General features: G+C 32.8%; 3 protein-coding genes across 7 annotated transcripts; 1 reads left to right on the forward strand and 2 right to left on the reverse strand.

Annotated features, from left to right (window-relative positions):
- Window positions 1-150: 150 nt before the first annotated feature.
- Window positions 151-2,693, reverse strand: LOC129895276 (cationic amino acid transporter 1-like). The gene is made up of 3 exons (XM_055970968.1): window positions 2,270-2,693; window positions 886-1,659; window positions 151-755 (listed from the first exon to the last, which is right to left on the reverse strand). Exons 1-3 carry the CDS (start codon window positions 2,691-2,693, stop codon window positions 151-153), a joined length of 1,803 nt encoding a protein of 600 aa, XP_055826943.1.
- Window positions 2,694-3,819: 1,126 nt separating this feature from the next.
- On the forward strand, window positions 3,820-6,310 carry LOC129882454 (uncharacterized). Of its 2 annotated transcripts, XM_055956756.1 has the most exons (3): window positions 3,820-4,262; window positions 5,379-5,522; window positions 5,884-6,310. In XM_055956756.1, the coding sequence occupies exons 1-3, from the start codon at window positions 3,852-3,854 to the stop codon at window positions 6,145-6,147; spliced, it is 819 nt and encodes a 272-aa protein (XP_055812731.1). In that variant the 5' UTR covers window positions 3,820-3,851; the 3' UTR covers window positions 6,148-6,310. The 2 variants fall into 2 exon arrangements, with proteins under 2 accessions (XP_055812731.1, XP_055812736.1); XM_055956761.1 differs by lacking the exon at window positions 5,884-6,310 and having other exon boundaries at window positions 5,379-5,771.
- A 771-nt stretch (window positions 6,311-7,081) lies between these two features.
- LOC129882429 (uncharacterized) lies at window positions 7,082-9,770 on the reverse strand. 4 transcript variants are annotated; one of them, XM_055956744.1, is made up of 3 exons: window positions 8,721-8,817; window positions 7,619-8,591; window positions 7,082-7,265 (listed from the first exon to the last, which is right to left on the reverse strand). In XM_055956744.1, exons 1-3 carry the CDS (start codon window positions 8,731-8,733, stop codon window positions 7,253-7,255), a joined length of 999 nt encoding a protein of 332 aa, XP_055812719.1. In that variant the 5' UTR covers window positions 8,734-8,817; the 3' UTR covers window positions 7,082-7,252. The 4 variants fall into 4 exon arrangements, with proteins under 4 accessions (XP_055812719.1, XP_055812710.1, XP_055812698.1 ...); XM_055956735.1 differs by having other exon boundaries at window positions 7,619-8,817; XM_055956723.1 differs by lacking the exon at window positions 7,082-7,265 and adding an exon at window positions 9,684-9,770 and having other exon boundaries at window positions 7,615-8,950.
- Between the last annotated feature and the right edge of the window lie 7,045 nt (window positions 9,771-16,815).

Raw genomic sequence — 16,815 nt, forward strand, 5'->3', positions numbered from 1 at the left:
CAATAAATATTTACTATCATGGTTAAATAATTAAAAAAAGTGAAGATATGCATTCATTAACCATGCTTAACTGATAGAAATGTATATGCAGACACATGTCATGCATTTATTGATTTGATGTAAACAGCTGATGCACATATATATATTTTTTTACATAGTTGCACTAGGAACATCTTTTCTATCTACGCCATTTCCGTCTTCAATATTCTTCCACCCTCTACCCCTTTCAAATTCTTTTGCTGTGTCATAAGAAGCATGAAGTCCAAAAAACAAGTAATACACCAACAAAAAACAAGTCCAAGCACCAAACCTTACGAATGAAGCCTTATCAATTGAACCTAAAAGAAAAATGTTAATAGCAATTGAAGCTGATGGTAACCATGGTACTAGTGGTACACCCCAAAGCTTTGGATTTCTAGCATGAGGAACAAAATACCAAAGTCCAATTGTTGCTAGTAACCATATTGGCACAGTAATACAATAGCCAATCCATCCATTTTTACTTAGTCCCCAATAAGTAGCCGTGGCAATTGAGGATGCAAGAATGATCAAGAGAAACACGATAAGCTTGTTGCGATTTGCAATCGTTGTCTCCCCATGAACGTAGTAACGTCTAACCAGGAGAGCAAGTGCCACGAGCATGAAAATGAAGAGAGTGGAGATTGATAGGAGATTGGAGAGAATATCGAGTTTCGTGAATAAGGCAATGATTGCAGTAGCACATGACATCACAGCTGTGGCATTGACTGGCGTACCTACAATGACAGATATAGCATATAGTCAATGGGTTCAACGGAACGTACTCATAATTGCAAAAGTATATTGAGGTCGGTTAGTGAGAACATAAAGCTGAAATTCATCAAATTTAAATCTTGGATACGTTACCTGTCTTGGCATTTACTTGAGAAAACCAAGGAGGCATCATGTGAGTTCTTGAAATATGAGTTAGATAACGAGCCTGACCAACTGCGCCCACCAGCAACACCGATGTCATTCCTTTCAACGCCCCTGCAGCCACGATATATTGTGCCCAATTCAATCCAACAGATTTAAACGCCACGGAAAATGGAGCCTTAGTATCAATCTTCTGATATGGCTGCATGAGGCACAAAGTTATGGCTAGTAAACAGTACAGAAAAGTAGTGATCACCATAGAACCAATTAGTCCAATTGGAATATCTCTTCCAGGATCTTTAGTTTCCTCAGCCATAGTTGAAACAGCATCGAATCCAACATACGCGAAGAACAAAACTGCAGAAGCTTTGAAAATCCCACGAACACGAAATGGAGCAAAGGGGGTGTAGTTCTTGGTATCAGACTTTATTAGGCCACAGATGATGATGAAAAAGATCACGAAAATGTGAACAATTGTAGCAATGTAATTGAGACGAGATGAACCCTTTGTACTAAGAATTGCAATTATACAGATGATGATGCAAACTCCAACAGCAATCGGATCTAGCTCGTTGTATCCTTCTGCTAAACTGTCCACTTTGATGAGGAATTTGTCTGAGTTGAAGTTTAGTAGAGTCGCGAAATAAGAAGTCCACGTACGAGCTACAGCAGCACCAGCAATGACATATTCAAGAAGTATATTACCAGCAGCAATGAAGGCAACAAAGTCACCTAGCTCCACCCTTAAGTAGGCAAATGAACCACCTAAAACATCATTAAACAACTTCAGTCGTGTTACTTGAGTTATTCATACATAAAGGTGAAACTAGTAATCCGAAAAATAAGGCAGGTTACTTGCTAACGCATCATAAATAACACGTTCATTGTACCTTACCTAATGCTTGTTACCATAGTTGAGCCTAGTCTCTATGCTTGAATCATCACAACACATACTATAAATCACTAGTTGAGTTGGGCAGATCATTTAGGTCTAGTTGAGCTTCAAAAAACACGTCTGACCATCAAATTTCGGAAAATTCAAGAATTTGAAAAACATCAAAAAGTTGTTTTCATCTGTTCACTCCAAATTACTCACAAAATTTTAAAAACAACTCGAGTTTGTATTCACGACCAAATATAACTTCAATTTTCAAATCATTGTTCACTTTGAAAACAAAAACTGTTTTTTTCAAATACTTCATGGCGAAACACCCCCTTAAGTTTAAATATCAAAATTGAAATCTTTATTCTTATGTTTAAATATTCTCATAGCTAATTGTTATATCCCCACCCCCTCCCACCAAACAAAATCAGCAACAAAATATATGTACAATAACTACACCTTAATCTCAAACAAATTAGAGTCGACAATTACCTGCTACAGGAATCTCAACCGCAAACTCCGTGTAGCAAAAAACAGAGAGCAAAGCAGAGATACCAGACACAACATAGGATAAAACAACAGCAGGACCAGCTTCTTGATTAGCTTCAAGACCTGTAAGAACAAATATTCCAGCTCCAATAACAGCTCCCATTCCAAACCATATCAAATCCCACCATGTAAGTGTCTTCTTCATTTCATTCTGGCTCCGTGACTTTGCTTCCAACTCTTCCTCGTCTTCAGAACGTGTCACGATCCTATCTATTAGCCTCGTTGGAGTTTGTATCAATGCATTCGCGTAATTTCTCCAGCTTTTGAATGATTCTTCAGGAAGAAAATCGTCTTTCGTGCATGAACATACTCTTCTCCTTATTCCTCCTCCTGAATTTGTTTGTTGATCTACACCCTCAGTGCTCATTCTTCACTACTTGCCTGCTAAATTTAAGAAAAATCAATATAAGAAGAAAAAGGAAACACATATGCAACCATAGAAACGCGACACAAACATGTACATGGGCGAATACAGGATTTAACGTCTATACAAGAAGTATACATATTTGTGATGAAATATATCTATCAAATAGTTTCAACGTGACACAAACATGTACATGGACGAGTACAAGGTTCAACATCTACAAGAAAAACACATAATGTCGACTTATCACATTCTCGACTGGTGAAAAAGTCAGACAATATCGAATAAATGCATAATACATAAACATGCCCCGTAACTTTGCTTGCATCTATATGCCCTTCAACTTTAGGTGTGCATAAGTAGATACTTAAATTGTATACAAATTAGTTGCCATGTAAAACAAGTCTCTCACGCAAATTGTCATGTAAGACGCGTCTGTTTACTTGTTCAATAGTATATACTATATAGATGCCGGCGAAAAAAAATATATTTTAGGAATTGAAGCAAAACCCAAAAAAGTATAGAAACTGAAACAAAAACAAAGTATCATGCATGTGTACCTATTAGAGCTCCAAGAGATATTCATAGAATCACAATATAAACTTTGCATATAAACATATATAAATAGAAGAAACAAAAAGGTGTTTCTTAATGATATTTTCTCTGGATTCATCGTCCGGCAAAAGATACTAAAACAGCTAGCAATATAGTCCAATTTTATTTTTATTGAGCTATTATTGTTCACTGTCATTATTTAATAGTTGATCCAAATATATTTTAAATTTTATTGAAGTATCCAATTAATTAACGTATAAATACGTTGATTAATAAGGGTAACGGGTCAACTCTACGTGACAATCTATCGAGTTTATGTAAACTACGAGATCTTATAGTTTCCCAAACTTTCACTATATATATTTATATCTCCATTCTATCGTTCGACGTATATGTTTCACTCGAGCCCTTAAAAAAATGTTGAAGTAATGTCCATTCCATGTCCATGCAACTTTTTGATCTTGCTAATTCCCATTTTATTGAATTAATCAAATCGACGTGCTATCAGACATTTAATTTAAATTCAATAATTTTGTAAAAACATTTCAACATATAATTAATTAGAAAAGGCAAAAAGGGCAAAATTGGAACTTGGAAAAAACAGATATGGGCACTCCGTTCTGTTCCCGTTATGCGTCTCTAAACGTCACGCCCTTTTTCCCCAGCTTAGCTCCGGCGATTCAGTTAACTAATCTCCGGCCACGAAACGACGTCGTAACATCTCGAATGGAATCAACGTCCATTTATCTTTCCGGCGACTCCAGCACGACCACCGTCAGCGCCACCGCTGCCGGCGGCGATACAACTACAACCGGCAATAATAGTACAGAGGAGAACTCGATTACCGATATGGTGGTTCAGTACGTTGTTCTACGGAGAGATTTGATTGATATGTGGCCGTTAGGAAGTGTTGTTACGCAAGGTTGCCATGCCGCCGTCGCGGCTATTTGGTCTCACAAAGACGATGCTATTACTCTCCAATATTGTAGCCCTTCCAATCTCGATTCAATGCATAAGGTGAATCCTCTCATTAGTTGATTTTTGTTTAGTAAGATTCCTCATTTCTGTTTCGGATTCACCAGATTAATTAGTTCTAACATTGATCTTGTAACAATATTTATACTATCAGTTAGCTAGAAGGTAATTGAAGGTAGCTCTCTGTAAACAACAATACTTTAGCGTGAAGAAATTGTAAAGAACATACAATTATTGGTTAACTTAGTACATGCTAATAAGATTGTGGAACTTGCAACAACACAATGATAATAGTTATAGTTGACTGCGATAACTGAGTGTAAATGTGCATCTTGTGTGCACCTAGACTATTCCACTGGGTACCTGCTTATCATCACCACACGTATCAGATAACTCTGCCTATCAAGGCTTAAGCTGATGGAATTCATGGGAAGAGATCATCTAGCTATTTTTCCGGCTGGAACTTGGACACTAATCTCCAAGGCCACACTCAAGGTGCTAATGAAGAATGTATATTAGTCATTAGATTATTAATTTAGATATTAGGAGGCTGAGAATTCTCGTGGTTGAAAGGGTAGCAAATGAAATTGATGAGTAAGTTTGGTTGATGCGTTGTGTTATGTCAGGAAAAGACCAAGATGACTACACTTGTTACAAGTTGTGTGATTGGTTTCCTGGTGCACCAGTTCCTGTGTGATTTATTCTCTTAAGGTGTATTCTAGCTTCAATTTTCAGTTGTAGGAAGTTGAAAAGAGCAAGTGGTGCTTATAGAAAAACAAAAGCCAGATTGATGCTTTCCTTTGTTGTGACCTAGTGATTGCTAAGGTTAGTATGTAAAACATGAATTATGCAGAATTTTACACTGAAGTTGCTTGCTGTGAACTTGGGGTCAATAAATGCCATTGGACGTTTCAAAAGAAGATTTTTTTTTTTTTTGGAAATGAAAGAAGTTCAATATTCTAGTTTACCTATGGTTAACTTATATTATGCAATGAAGTAAGATTATTTGTAAGCAATTTCCTTATAATCAGGAAATAATTTTCAGAATGACGTACTCATCTGTTCCACTTCGATGCAGTCTAACTTAGATTAGTCCTTGGTATAGAGAATTTAGAGAAGATCAAAGATTCAACTCAACTTTCTTTCTTGGCTATGTAGGTAACTCTTGAAGTGAAGGGTGAAGCCCAGATATTGAACTTGGCAGGAAAGCTAAAAGCTGGGGGTATTGCTCATAAACTGTGGATTGAACAACCAGAAAACATACCAACCTGTCTTGCTATAAAACCTTATCCAAAATCCCTGGTATCTTCATTTTTCAGGAAGCTAAAACTTTGTAAATGATGAATTTCAAGTGCCATCCGTTTATGTGATACTGACACAAGTAGGCTTAGTTTCAGTGCTATGGAATTGAACCTATTTGCTAATGATGAGCTACACTATTTGTACTGATTAATATTCCTTGCTGAACCCTTTTGACTTTTGCATCCGGTTCATCTGGATTTATAATCTGGTGCTTCTTGCCAGATGAATATTGGTCTTAATTTTTAGCTATATCTGAAGTCTTTTTGATTTATGCTCTAATCTTTTGGTAGTGGTGATGAGCTTGTAAATTTTCTACTGTGGCTTCACAACATCATTGCTGAGCTTCCACTCTGCTGTGCAGCTTATCCTCTTAATTATCAGCCCAAACTTTTCGTGTTTGGCCTGTCTCTCCAGCTCTAATCTTTTGGTAGTGGTGATGAGCTTGTGTATTTTCTACTGTGGCTTATCAATATTATTGCTGCGCTTCCACTCTGCCGTGCTGCTTATGCTCTTAATTATCAGCCCAAACTGTGCGTGTTTGGCCTATCTCTCCATAAGTTGTAATGGCTTTGGTCAATCCACCAAACTACTGAAAAATGGGTTCGTTGAAGAATGCTGTACGTAAAGAACCTAACACAACCTAGTAGGTTGAGGAATCTGGTAAGCAAGTTCCTTCAAAAAGAATTTTGGGAAATTGGTTCTTGGCATTTCTTTCTTTTGGTTATGAAAGTTCTTTACCATCGAGTGAGCCATCAAAGTCTTTTGCCTTCCATGTTGTCTGTATCACCAGTCGCCTTTCATGATATGTTAAAAATTAAGATACTTTGCATCTTTTTATATTAGAATGAAAATTCTTCAAATCGTTTGAATTATTTTTTCGTCAAGTAAAATGGATATACTGCTGCAGCTTTGTGGCAGTTGCCGTACACTGGTAAATGTGGCCCTTATTTGAAGGACGTCGCCAGGTAGTTAGAGAAATTTTCCAATTTTAAGTCTATAAATAAGGTGACGATTGGATCATGCAATCATCTAATCAATCATTGCAACTGTCAATCCAATCATTTCCATTTCAATTCGTCTAAACATTTCTTATTACTTTTAATTACAAGCTTTATTACAACTTCTCTTGACCATACACTACACTTATGTTAGTTATCAGTTAAGTCCAATTCTTTTATTTAAGTTCTAACTCAACTTTCAGTATTAGGATGCTATCAAGTAGTCTAGGAATTTCTTGTTGAGAATTAGAATCTCCTTTTCTACATTAATACTCTAATAACAGTTGATAATCATTCAATGATGTTTTGAGTTATCATTTGATTTGGGCCATCAACAATCCTATAAAATAAATTTCACTACCAACCAGAACCTGTGGCAAATTCAAAGGGAAATATTACATGTGTATACAAATCTGGTTTATACACAAATCACCAGGGTTTTTTCTCACTGGTACTTCTATACAGAGTCGTTTAAGATAAAAGCTCTAAAGCAACACAAAATAAAACCACATATATGTCCTATCTTTTTTCGTTTTTTTTTCTTTTTTCTTATACTTTACATTTTTTTTTAGTTTGTGAAAGAATTGTATGTTCCTAGAATTTACTTACAGAAATACCTTTCTGACCAACAAATATAGATGAATACAATTTGGTTGATGCATTCTCTATCAACCATACTGCAGCAGCATGTCTGATCTTCCACTCATAGCATGTCCGGTTCTACCAAAAGTTCTAATTTACCCCCCTGAAATTAGAATATTTTCAAAACATTAATCAGAAAACTGTGTATGATTAAGCTGCAAATGATAAATATACTTTTATGTCACAAGCATCAGTGTCTCAACAGAAATACCTTGATTATAATTAGAAATCAAGACACATGATAAAAACATAAAGTGATTTGATTACAATTATATTATTGTTACTGTTCATGTTGTTGTTGCTATGATTTTATCATTATCATCATTTTTATTGGTTTCTGAACAAAAATTCTAATACTGGAAGTTCCTCAAAGCTGGAAACAGAATAAACTGAATGGTAACTATAATCATACAGCTAACTATGAAGATTTGTATACTTAAAAACAGAAATACTCACTTGGGCTCCTGCAAGGAGATGACAGTTTCAAAGGCACCAGCCAGTGCTTTCACTCTGTTCTTCCTTTGCTCTCTAAGCTTACTTGCAGTCTCTTCAATCACATCATTGGAGACTACAGATTCCTTCTTCCCTTGCACCACTTGACGTTGAGGTTTTGATGATGCCACAATAGTATTAGTCTTTTGCACTTCTTCACGTTCCTCTGCCATGACAGTTTCCTTTCCTTGGTTTCTTCCTTCATCTTCTTTTTTCTCTTCTTGAGTCTCATCCACTACTTTTGCGGTGTTCTCTTCAAGATGATGTTCATTGGCAATTTCTTCTGGTTCTTTAGGGTTGTTGGTGCTGGTTTCTTCAACAAGTTGCTCCTCTTCTGATTCTTCCATCTTAGTGGTTTCTTGGCTCTCCACAACTATTTCAGCATTGATTACATTTCCATTATGCTCTTCTTGATCTTCAATGACTGAATTGTTTTCTCCCGCATCAGAAGCAGCAGCTTCACTGTTGTTAATGATCACATCACTTTCTGTATCAGTCACTGGCAATTCTTGATTATCTTCTTGCTCTGATAGTTCATCCTGAGGAATAACATCCCCAGTTGCATGGAGAGTATCAGTTATTACTGATGCTTTAGGTGTTAAGTCATTGTGATCATTGCTCGACTTGTATATGTCGTCTTCATCAGTTTCAGCCTGAGGAATAACATCCTCCACTGCATGAGAAGAATTAGTTATTGATGCTTTTGGTGTTGAACTATTATGACCATCTTGATCATTTCTTGTTTTGTGCATGTCATTATGACTAGTCCTGCCGGCCTCCTGTTTCTTGGAGATTGTGCTGGTGCTTGTGCTCTTCTTTGTGGTCCCTGGTCTAGAAGACATGCCAGTGCCACGTTGTTTACCAGTGGCATCCTTAGACATATGAGATGCTCTGGATAATCTATCTGAAGGGGGTTTCTGGGAAGTTGAACTTTTGCCTGAAAACGATGAGGATGACCGAAGAATTCTCTCTTTAGGATTAGCGTTTTTTTGCAAAGTAGCAAGAGGAGGCTTATCGAATGATCTTCTTCGAGTTAGAGTAGGTTTATTGTGAATGTTGGAGTCACCTGATGAAGACATTGTAGGCTTGAGATAGTTGGGAATATTCTTGTTTGATGTGGTTGAATCTGCTCGTTTCCGCACCGGAGAGTTTGTAGTTGATGAATTGGGATTTCTCAGATGATGAGGAACGGGATGTGGAGATACCCCTCTCTTCTCCTTTCCTAGTGGAGCAGTGTCCTTTGCCCTAGTTGCCATTATATCCTTTGGCTTAACAAGATTTTGAGCTTGTATTTTTCTGCAAAAGAGTAGTAATAAGTTTGTCATGAAAAAGTCACCAAATGAACTTTTGACACAGGCTCCTACATGCATTATACTTTTAATATTTGCCATCATTGAATTCAATGAAAGGCAAATGCATGCACTATTGAATATCTTAAACCAATTTCTACACAAATTGGAAATAGTGATCCCAGAAACAATCTTGTGTTCCTCCTTTTAACCCTTTCTTTTGTAACTATGGTGTACGGTTCAGCCTGCGCGTACCTTGACTAATTTCAAGGGGTACGTTCCACCTTCTACCAGCAACATGTATCACGTATTAAGTAATTCTATCCACCAATGCTAGGACAGATGGGGGAGAAATCACCTAATCTTACCCCCTCCCTGTCAATGACCTGCCAACCAAAAGCTTTTTGTACAATTTTATTGCTCATAATTGAGAAACAACAACCAAATATGCAAGAACAATTTTTAAGGAATACTTTCAAGGGAAATTGAAAACCCCAAAAAAACAAAACAATAACTATAACTTTGGGCATTCACAATTTAATGCAATACAAGGAAAATGCACATATTGAAATGGGAGCTTTAAAACAATGGTAAAATTGTCTCCATGAAAACAACGACTAATACTTGCATTAGATGCTGCCCTTTCTTGAACCTTGCATGAACGCAAAATGCTTTGTGCACCGACTGAAAATGCACATATTCAACAAAAGAAAATACAAAAAAAGAGAAATTAATAGCACCTTTTTAATCAAAATTGATGATCCATGGCCTTCACTATATTATTAGATAGATGATTGATAAGGAAAGAAACTTAAAAGAGAATTATGAAGAAAAGAGTTAAAATAAGTAGGAAAGAAAAGAAAAAAAGAGGGTGAAGATATAGGGAGATTGACGAATTTGGAAAGAGTTATTTTTGGGAGTTTGGTTGTTATATTAAGTACGAAAATTATGGATAACCCAAGGTTGTGGAAGCACATAAACACAAAGATGTGATTATCATTACAGCTCATAGGAAATTATTAAATATTATATTATTAATTTGGCTATTTCACAAAAGGAATATATGTCACAATTTTATTCGTTAGGCTGTATGAATATTCTTTTTTTAGTTTGATAATATAATCTTTTTAATTAGTAATGGGCAGCACAACATAGTATAGTGCTCTGCCTGCACTTTCTCTCACTTCATTATCTAATTTTTATGTATTAATTTGTCAACAACGATTGAGACTAGAGGCGTCTAATTCAAATTTGTGTGTCGAATTAAATTTGGATGGATCAAAATGAATTGAGTTAGTAAATAGCATATTAATATTAGTAAATTACACCAAATGATCTTGAGGTGGCTTTTTGCTTATTTGTATCGGCGAAATTAAAATTTTTACTAAGAAAATTGAAATATAAAGAAGTAAATATATTAAGAATCTAAGAAGATTCAATATTTATAATTTATAAATTAAATATAATTTTAATTTTAATATATATAGAATTTTTCAATAAAAATGATTCAAATGAATATCTTATGACACTTTAGTTCCGACCTTGCTTGTTTGATCATAGCATATTATATTTCACATTTCTAGAAAACTAATCAATAGTTAAAGTCAAATTAGATGGTAATAAATTATTATTTTCTAAAAATGAAACTTAAGAATAGAAAAAAAAAAACTAAAAAGTCACACCAATGTAAGGATGACTAGCCAAAGAAGGGGCAATATAATTAGCTAATCTATATACATAGTATTAATTTTTATGTGGCGATATAATTTTTCGATGAATGGTTCTTTAAGTCTTAAGGTACCACTTTTGAGTCTATATAGCTACGTCATTGGGATGAGGGGGAGATGGTGGTGTCTGACCAGCTTGTACACATGAATATTTCATTGGATAACGACTATCTTGAACGAGCACAAGTATCGAATGCGAAAATTAGTCAGATATAAAGAAATCACATCGTATTTCAGATATAAAGAAATCACGTAGTATTTTTTTGTTTTTGCTGTGATTTATTTTTTCTCAATTATCTCAAAGAAAATTACACGATGATCCTTGGGCTAGAATAATTTTGGGAATTTATTGGCTAAGCCCAATGCAACCAGTTGGGAATTTTAGGAGCCCAACACCTGTTGGGCTAAGCTCAATGCAACAAGAACTTGAACCGAATAAATTAGGTCAAATAACACAAATTCCACTAGTTTAGGACAAAATTACTTTTCTTCATGCGAGTTTCCAATATTAGAATTTGGACTTCGGGTAGATGTATCTGGCGTATCCAGATACATGTATCTCAAATACATAAGGTCAAATTTAAGTGTAATTTGTTCTAGATACACTATATCCCTGTGGATAAACATATATATGACTCTCTCGCTTGCCTCTCTTCCTCTCTGGCTTGCCTCTCTCCCTTTGTATCTATATTTCAAATTGTATTTGGTATCCCAGATATATGTATGTAGTGTGATTCGCATTAATCCGGGATACACAGACTCTCTTACTCGCCTCCCTCCTATCTTGCTTGCCTCTCTCGCTATAATTTTGTATTTCAGAATGTATCTGGTAGCAAAACTGTATATATATGGGTGTATCTGACTTGAAATTTTGTATGAAATTATTAATTAGTGAGACCATATGTAATTTTTTCAAACTATCGAGAGAATTAGTAAATTTGGTAGGAATGTTTGTGTAACTAGGTAGTTTTTTTCAATAAATTAATACATTATTTGCTTTTTGATTTCTTTTCCTTATGGCTAATAACTGAATAAATCATGCAAGAATTTATGTATTGTTTTATACAAAATAAAACATGAAATAAGAGTATAAGTGTTAGTATAACTCTCATGTGGTACACAATTTTATATTTCGTTTAAAAAGTATAGATCCATTTTTAATTATACTATGTATATCGATTTATAATACAACAAATCAAAGCTTCAACAAAATATAATTCTTACATTGTAATTTTTACTAATCTCGATATAACTAGTCTCTTATAAAACAATCCTTTAGAACATTAACTTATAACAAACAAATCCTTACAATGATATGAATTAGATTTGTTAGCACATTTTCTTTCTATTAATTATAATTATATATGAACCTTTTGACTTAAATTTTTAAGTGGTAGAAACTTAGGGGCTTGACAACTTGTGCAAGCATACAAATCCAATAACCAACGTTCAACAACACATTACTAGTATTTATTATTTAGTAGTGTATATTCGATTGTAAATATACGTAATTATATTCAAATCGAAAAATCATATTATTTTATAATTGAATTTGTAAACCAAATTTGAATTGTATTATCTGAATGTCTTGGAATCGATTCAAAAATTCTGGTTGAACCAATTTGTGTACATGCCTAATCTTGTGTTTGTATCTTATTGCTATTAATAATATCAACAATTATCAATTAAGTTTTCCTTTTTAAAAAAGAAAAGTCCCCACCAAATGCTGGCTTTTATGCTTTTTATTAATTATTATTAAGGCTGTATTAGTTATTGATTGTTATTTGTTCCCTTCTTTTTTTAAATAAAGCAGGTGTGTCCCAATTTGTTTGTCCCATTAATGGGCCTATATTCACGGACTATAATCTCTCAATTTTTGATACACATAATAATAAGGGAAAATTATACCTAATTATGAAACTATTTATCCAAATTGAATTCAACCCAAATTATTTATCCTTAATAGATTCATGACCTAAACTATTTATACTCTTTTCCCACTTTTCCCCTTTTAATTTAGCGCATGATGTCATGCTGATGTATACTCTGATGGTATCAGGCAGTTTCGATGAAACACTGTCTCTTCCTTCTTGATACCATCAGAGTATATATATACTCTCATGTTATCAAACATGTATTTATGTCAGTGCCCCTTCCCTTGTTCCTTTTTGATACCATCAGAGTATATTATACTTTGATGATATCAAGCAATTTCTTCTTGATACTAATATACTCTGATGGTATAAAGAAGGAAGAAACAGTGTTTTAGCGAAACTGCTTGATACCATCAGAGTATATTATATACTCTCATGGTATCAAATGTGCGAGATAGTTAAAAACAAGGGGTATGAAAATAATGAGGTATCCAATGGTAAATTATTTCCTTTTTTGGGTATAACAATAATTATCCATAATAATTATTATTTTAAAAAAATGTTTAATAAGATTATTATTTAGAAAAGTGAAAATATAACATTTAGAAAACAAAAAAGTATAATTCGGATTAGAATATATGATAAAAATTTTGAGAAAATAGTTTCCTCTGTACCAATTCAAACACACCCTAAACTACAACAAGAGGGACCCTTACCTCATGAATATAGAGAAAGAGAATCGAAAAACTGTTTTTGAAAGATTTTCCGTCTCAGGTAACATATACAATATCCAACAAAAAATGCAGGACCCATTTTTGGAGACGATACTTTCAGTAGGATTTATGTCATATTTAGGGACTCAAATCAAAGACTTGTGCTTAAGAATGGAGGAATTCGAACCATAGTTTTATAAAATTTATTTATTCGAAAAAGTGGAAAAGAAAAATGAACAAATTACAAAAACTCGACCTAATGATATATTCCTTGTGACTTGCACGAAGAAGATCACGAGAATCAAAAGAGAAAGAAATTAAAAAAAAAAGGAGGTGACATCCATAATTCTATGAGACAATTCTCATTATTTAACATTGGGAAAGAGCAAAAATAAAATATTATTGAAATTTAATAAAGACATTTAAAAAGTTTAATAAACAAATTTGACGAGTATCATGGTGCAATGGATATGATATTTTCATCTTTTATCAGAAGTTACAAATTCGAGTTTTTGATATGAATTCTTTTTTTAAAGTCTTATTCAGCATTATGAATACGAAATATCGAATTAAAAGAATAATATAATAAAGAAAATATTTCATCAAAATCAGTCTCACAATATCTCTAACAACAAGAAGCTAACTCTATATTTTATTTCTAAATGTTCCCCATCTCAACATCAACAGTTAGACATTAATAAGTGGAATTGCATTTCTAAGATCTTTAATTATAATAGTCACTTTGAACAAGAATTACATCATTTTGCTTCTCAACCATACCACTAAGGGGTTTTCAAAAACAATGAAAGTCAAATAAATAATGGGGCTAAAATATATTAATATTATACACATACAATGGATCACAAAGTAATTTATTATATTATGGATTTTTAATTAATATACATTAGTAGATAGATTATCATGTATTTTAACCAATTATGGCATGTTAATTTTAATATTCTTCAAGTTGTTAATTTCACTTGATATGAATAGTTACTTATAATTATTATTTAGGTGATTTGATAGTGTAAAAATTTATTTATAGTGTCAGCATATAAATTAAAAGTTAAAATTATCTTGTCATTTCCTAGTTGCTGTATAACCATAATGCATGAAAAGACTTTTTTTTTCACCAATTAAGAGATTTCGAATTCTCGATTTCTGAGTATGAAAAAAAAATTGTTTAAAAAAGCATTTTTTTCCTTAAATAGATTTTACACGACACAAATTCAAATATCAAAATTTTAATACAAATATCGAACACTAAATTAAAAAATAAAAAATAAAAACTTTTTTTCCCATAATGTCTTTTTTTTATTTTTCACCCAATATTTAATATTTATGTTGAGATCCGGCTGAATTTGAATTCTCAAACCTTTATCATAACCCCCTTGAACATTTGTCCCTTAAAATCTATTATAAATTGTTTTTCCTTTTGACTCTTAAGAATAAAAACATACCCTCGTGACAATGCTCTTAGATTTCTCTAGAAAATATGATGAATCCACTTGTTTTAAATTTTAGTGGATAACTTAATAAATAAATAAAAATACACATGTTGAGTCTTTCAAGATTGAAGGAAAATAATACTTACAAAAAAATTATAACTTAAGAACAATGAATCAAAATTGAAGAAGATGTTTGCGTTTACTGTGCATTTTTATTGTGGCAAAAGTATTAGGTTTCGATGAATGCAATATTTGAATAAATTGTATTCTTTTTTATAGTTATATTATACTACATATTATAATTTAAAAACTAAGCTTATAATATTACGAGAAAAAAAAATACGATATCTGGCAGAGTTATTTATATAATAAAAAAGGAAGATAATCGAACAATAAATAACGATAGGATTGGGGGGTGGGGGTGGGGGTGGAATAAGGTAACGATATGATGAGGGGGTAAATAAGGTAATGAGGTAATTATATTTGGGTTTGACTATAGATTTTAGATTAAATTCTAAAAAAAAAATATCTTTAAATATTTGTTTGGTCATGAAATATGATCAGATTTCAAGTATTTTTAAGTTTCCAAAAATTAACTCATATCAGCTCAGCTTTTGTGTTTTTAGGACTTTCACTTACAAAAGTTCAAATATTTTTAAGTTATAAAATATTAATGCACGGCTAAATTTAGTCATTTTAAAAATTTAAGACAAAATTAATGATTTTTCTCATTTTATTCTTAGAGTAAAAATTTAACAAAGAAATACCGCATCTTAATACATAAATGAGGGTAAAATAATGAAAAAATCTTCCTAATTATTAATATTTTTAAGAAATGTGTAAAAGAGAAACACGACAGATAATTTGAGACGGGAGAGTACCAAACATGGATTTTGAATTTGAAGTATCTAACAGTATTACTTTATGTATCAAATAAAAACCAGCTAATTGTAACTTTTTTGAACTCAAAGTATTTTCTGTCAATAACAAGTGGAATTGCTAATTATTTGAAAAATGATGTAATTTAGGTGTCTTAATCTTCAACCATATAATACCACTAAGACATATGTGCTAATTATTAGATCCACAATTAATATGATGGTCTAAATTATGTGTCATTGCTTAGTTGCCTAATTAAAGTGCATCAATACCTCCCAATTTATCCTCTAATCTTGATTATTGTTAGGTCATTAAGATTTAAGGGTGTGTTTAGTATGAAGAAAAATATTTTTTACGGATAATATTTTCCTAGAAAATAATAAGTCTATTTAATATTTTACTAGTTGCAATGCATTTTTCACTTATATAGTTGACTTTTTTTCATCCGCCAAAATTATATTTAAGACCTAAAACTAGCTTGACTTGCACCTATCAAAGAATGTGGTGCAATGGATGAGGTTGTTTATCTCTTAATTAGAGATTTCGAAGTTCGAGTCCTGGGTATGAAAAAATCTTTGATAGAGAGCGCTAACACCCCCACCCCCAGAATATAGTCCTATAGTACTATCTGGCGTGCATTTAAATTAGTCGAATTTCAATGCGGATATCAGACACCAGATGAAAAATCTCCAAAAGAAAAAGGGAAAAATGACTTGCACCAATATAGTGAGGTCTATAAGATAGCCCCAACTTTACTTCATGGTTACAAATAACACCCTCATTAATTAATTAATCACGTATGGATAAAGGCAAAAAGATAAGATAAAAGGGTAACTACTATTGGATTGTATTTTTTGCTTAATAGATTGATTGATAAAATTTATTGGCTTCAATTAATTTGAATATACATTAAAAAAGCTTATTAAGGAGGTAAAAACTCCGTACGAAAAATTTTTCATGCCAAAATTCGAATTCAAAACCTCCCAAACTAACGACGAAAGAAATAAAGTTAGATAAAGAAAATGAAAATTTTATGTATATTTTTTGTATTGGGTTATTGTGGTCAATTAACCAACAATATAGGTGGGTCCATAGGATAGTTCGTGTACACAAGTCTTTATGTTAATCTATAATCCATTCGTGTTCCACCTAAATCACAATTATTTGAAGGATTAAGTTGCTATAATATATATATAAAAGTTGGCCTGAAAAAAATAATTAAGTTGCTATA

This window comes from Solanum dulcamara, chromosome 1, assembly GCF_947179165.1.
Source record: "Solanum dulcamara chromosome 1, daSolDulc1.2, whole genome shotgun sequence".
Classification (NCBI taxonomy): Eukaryota; Viridiplantae; Streptophyta; class Magnoliopsida; order Solanales; family Solanaceae; genus Solanum; species Solanum dulcamara.

What these genes read in the sequence shown, in the direction of transcription:
- LOC129895276 (XM_055970968.1), bottom strand. Translation starts at nt 2,693, where the DNA reads ATGAGCACTGAGGGTGTAGATCAACAAACAAATTCAGGAGGAGGAATA. An exon ending in GGTTGAGATTCCTGTAGCAG is followed by an intron (nt 1,660 to 2,269) that starts GTAATTGTCGAC and finishes ATGATGTTTTAG; the next exon opens with GTGGTTCATTTGCCTACTTA. An exon ending in TCAAGTAAATGCCAAGACAG is followed by an intron (nt 756 to 885) that starts GTAACGTATCCA and finishes CTGTCATTGTAG; the next exon opens with GTACGCCAGTCAATGCCACA.
- LOC129882454 (XM_055956756.1), top strand. Translation starts at nt 3,852, where the DNA reads ATGGGCACTCCGTTCTGTTCCCGTTATGCGTCTCTAAACGTCACGCCC. An exon ending in ATCTCGATTCAATGCATAAG is followed by an intron (nt 4,263 to 5,378) that starts GTGAATCCTCTC and finishes TTGGCTATGTAG; the next exon opens with GTAACTCTTGAAGTGAAGGG. An exon ending in AACCTTATCCAAAATCCCTG is followed by an intron (nt 5,523 to 5,883) that starts GTATCTTCATTT and finishes TCTGCTGTGCAG; the next exon opens with CTTATCCTCTTAATTATCAG.
- LOC129882429 (XM_055956723.1), bottom strand. Translation starts at nt 8,910, where the DNA reads ATGGCAACTAGGGCAAAGGACACTGCTCCACTAGGAAAGGAGAAGAGA.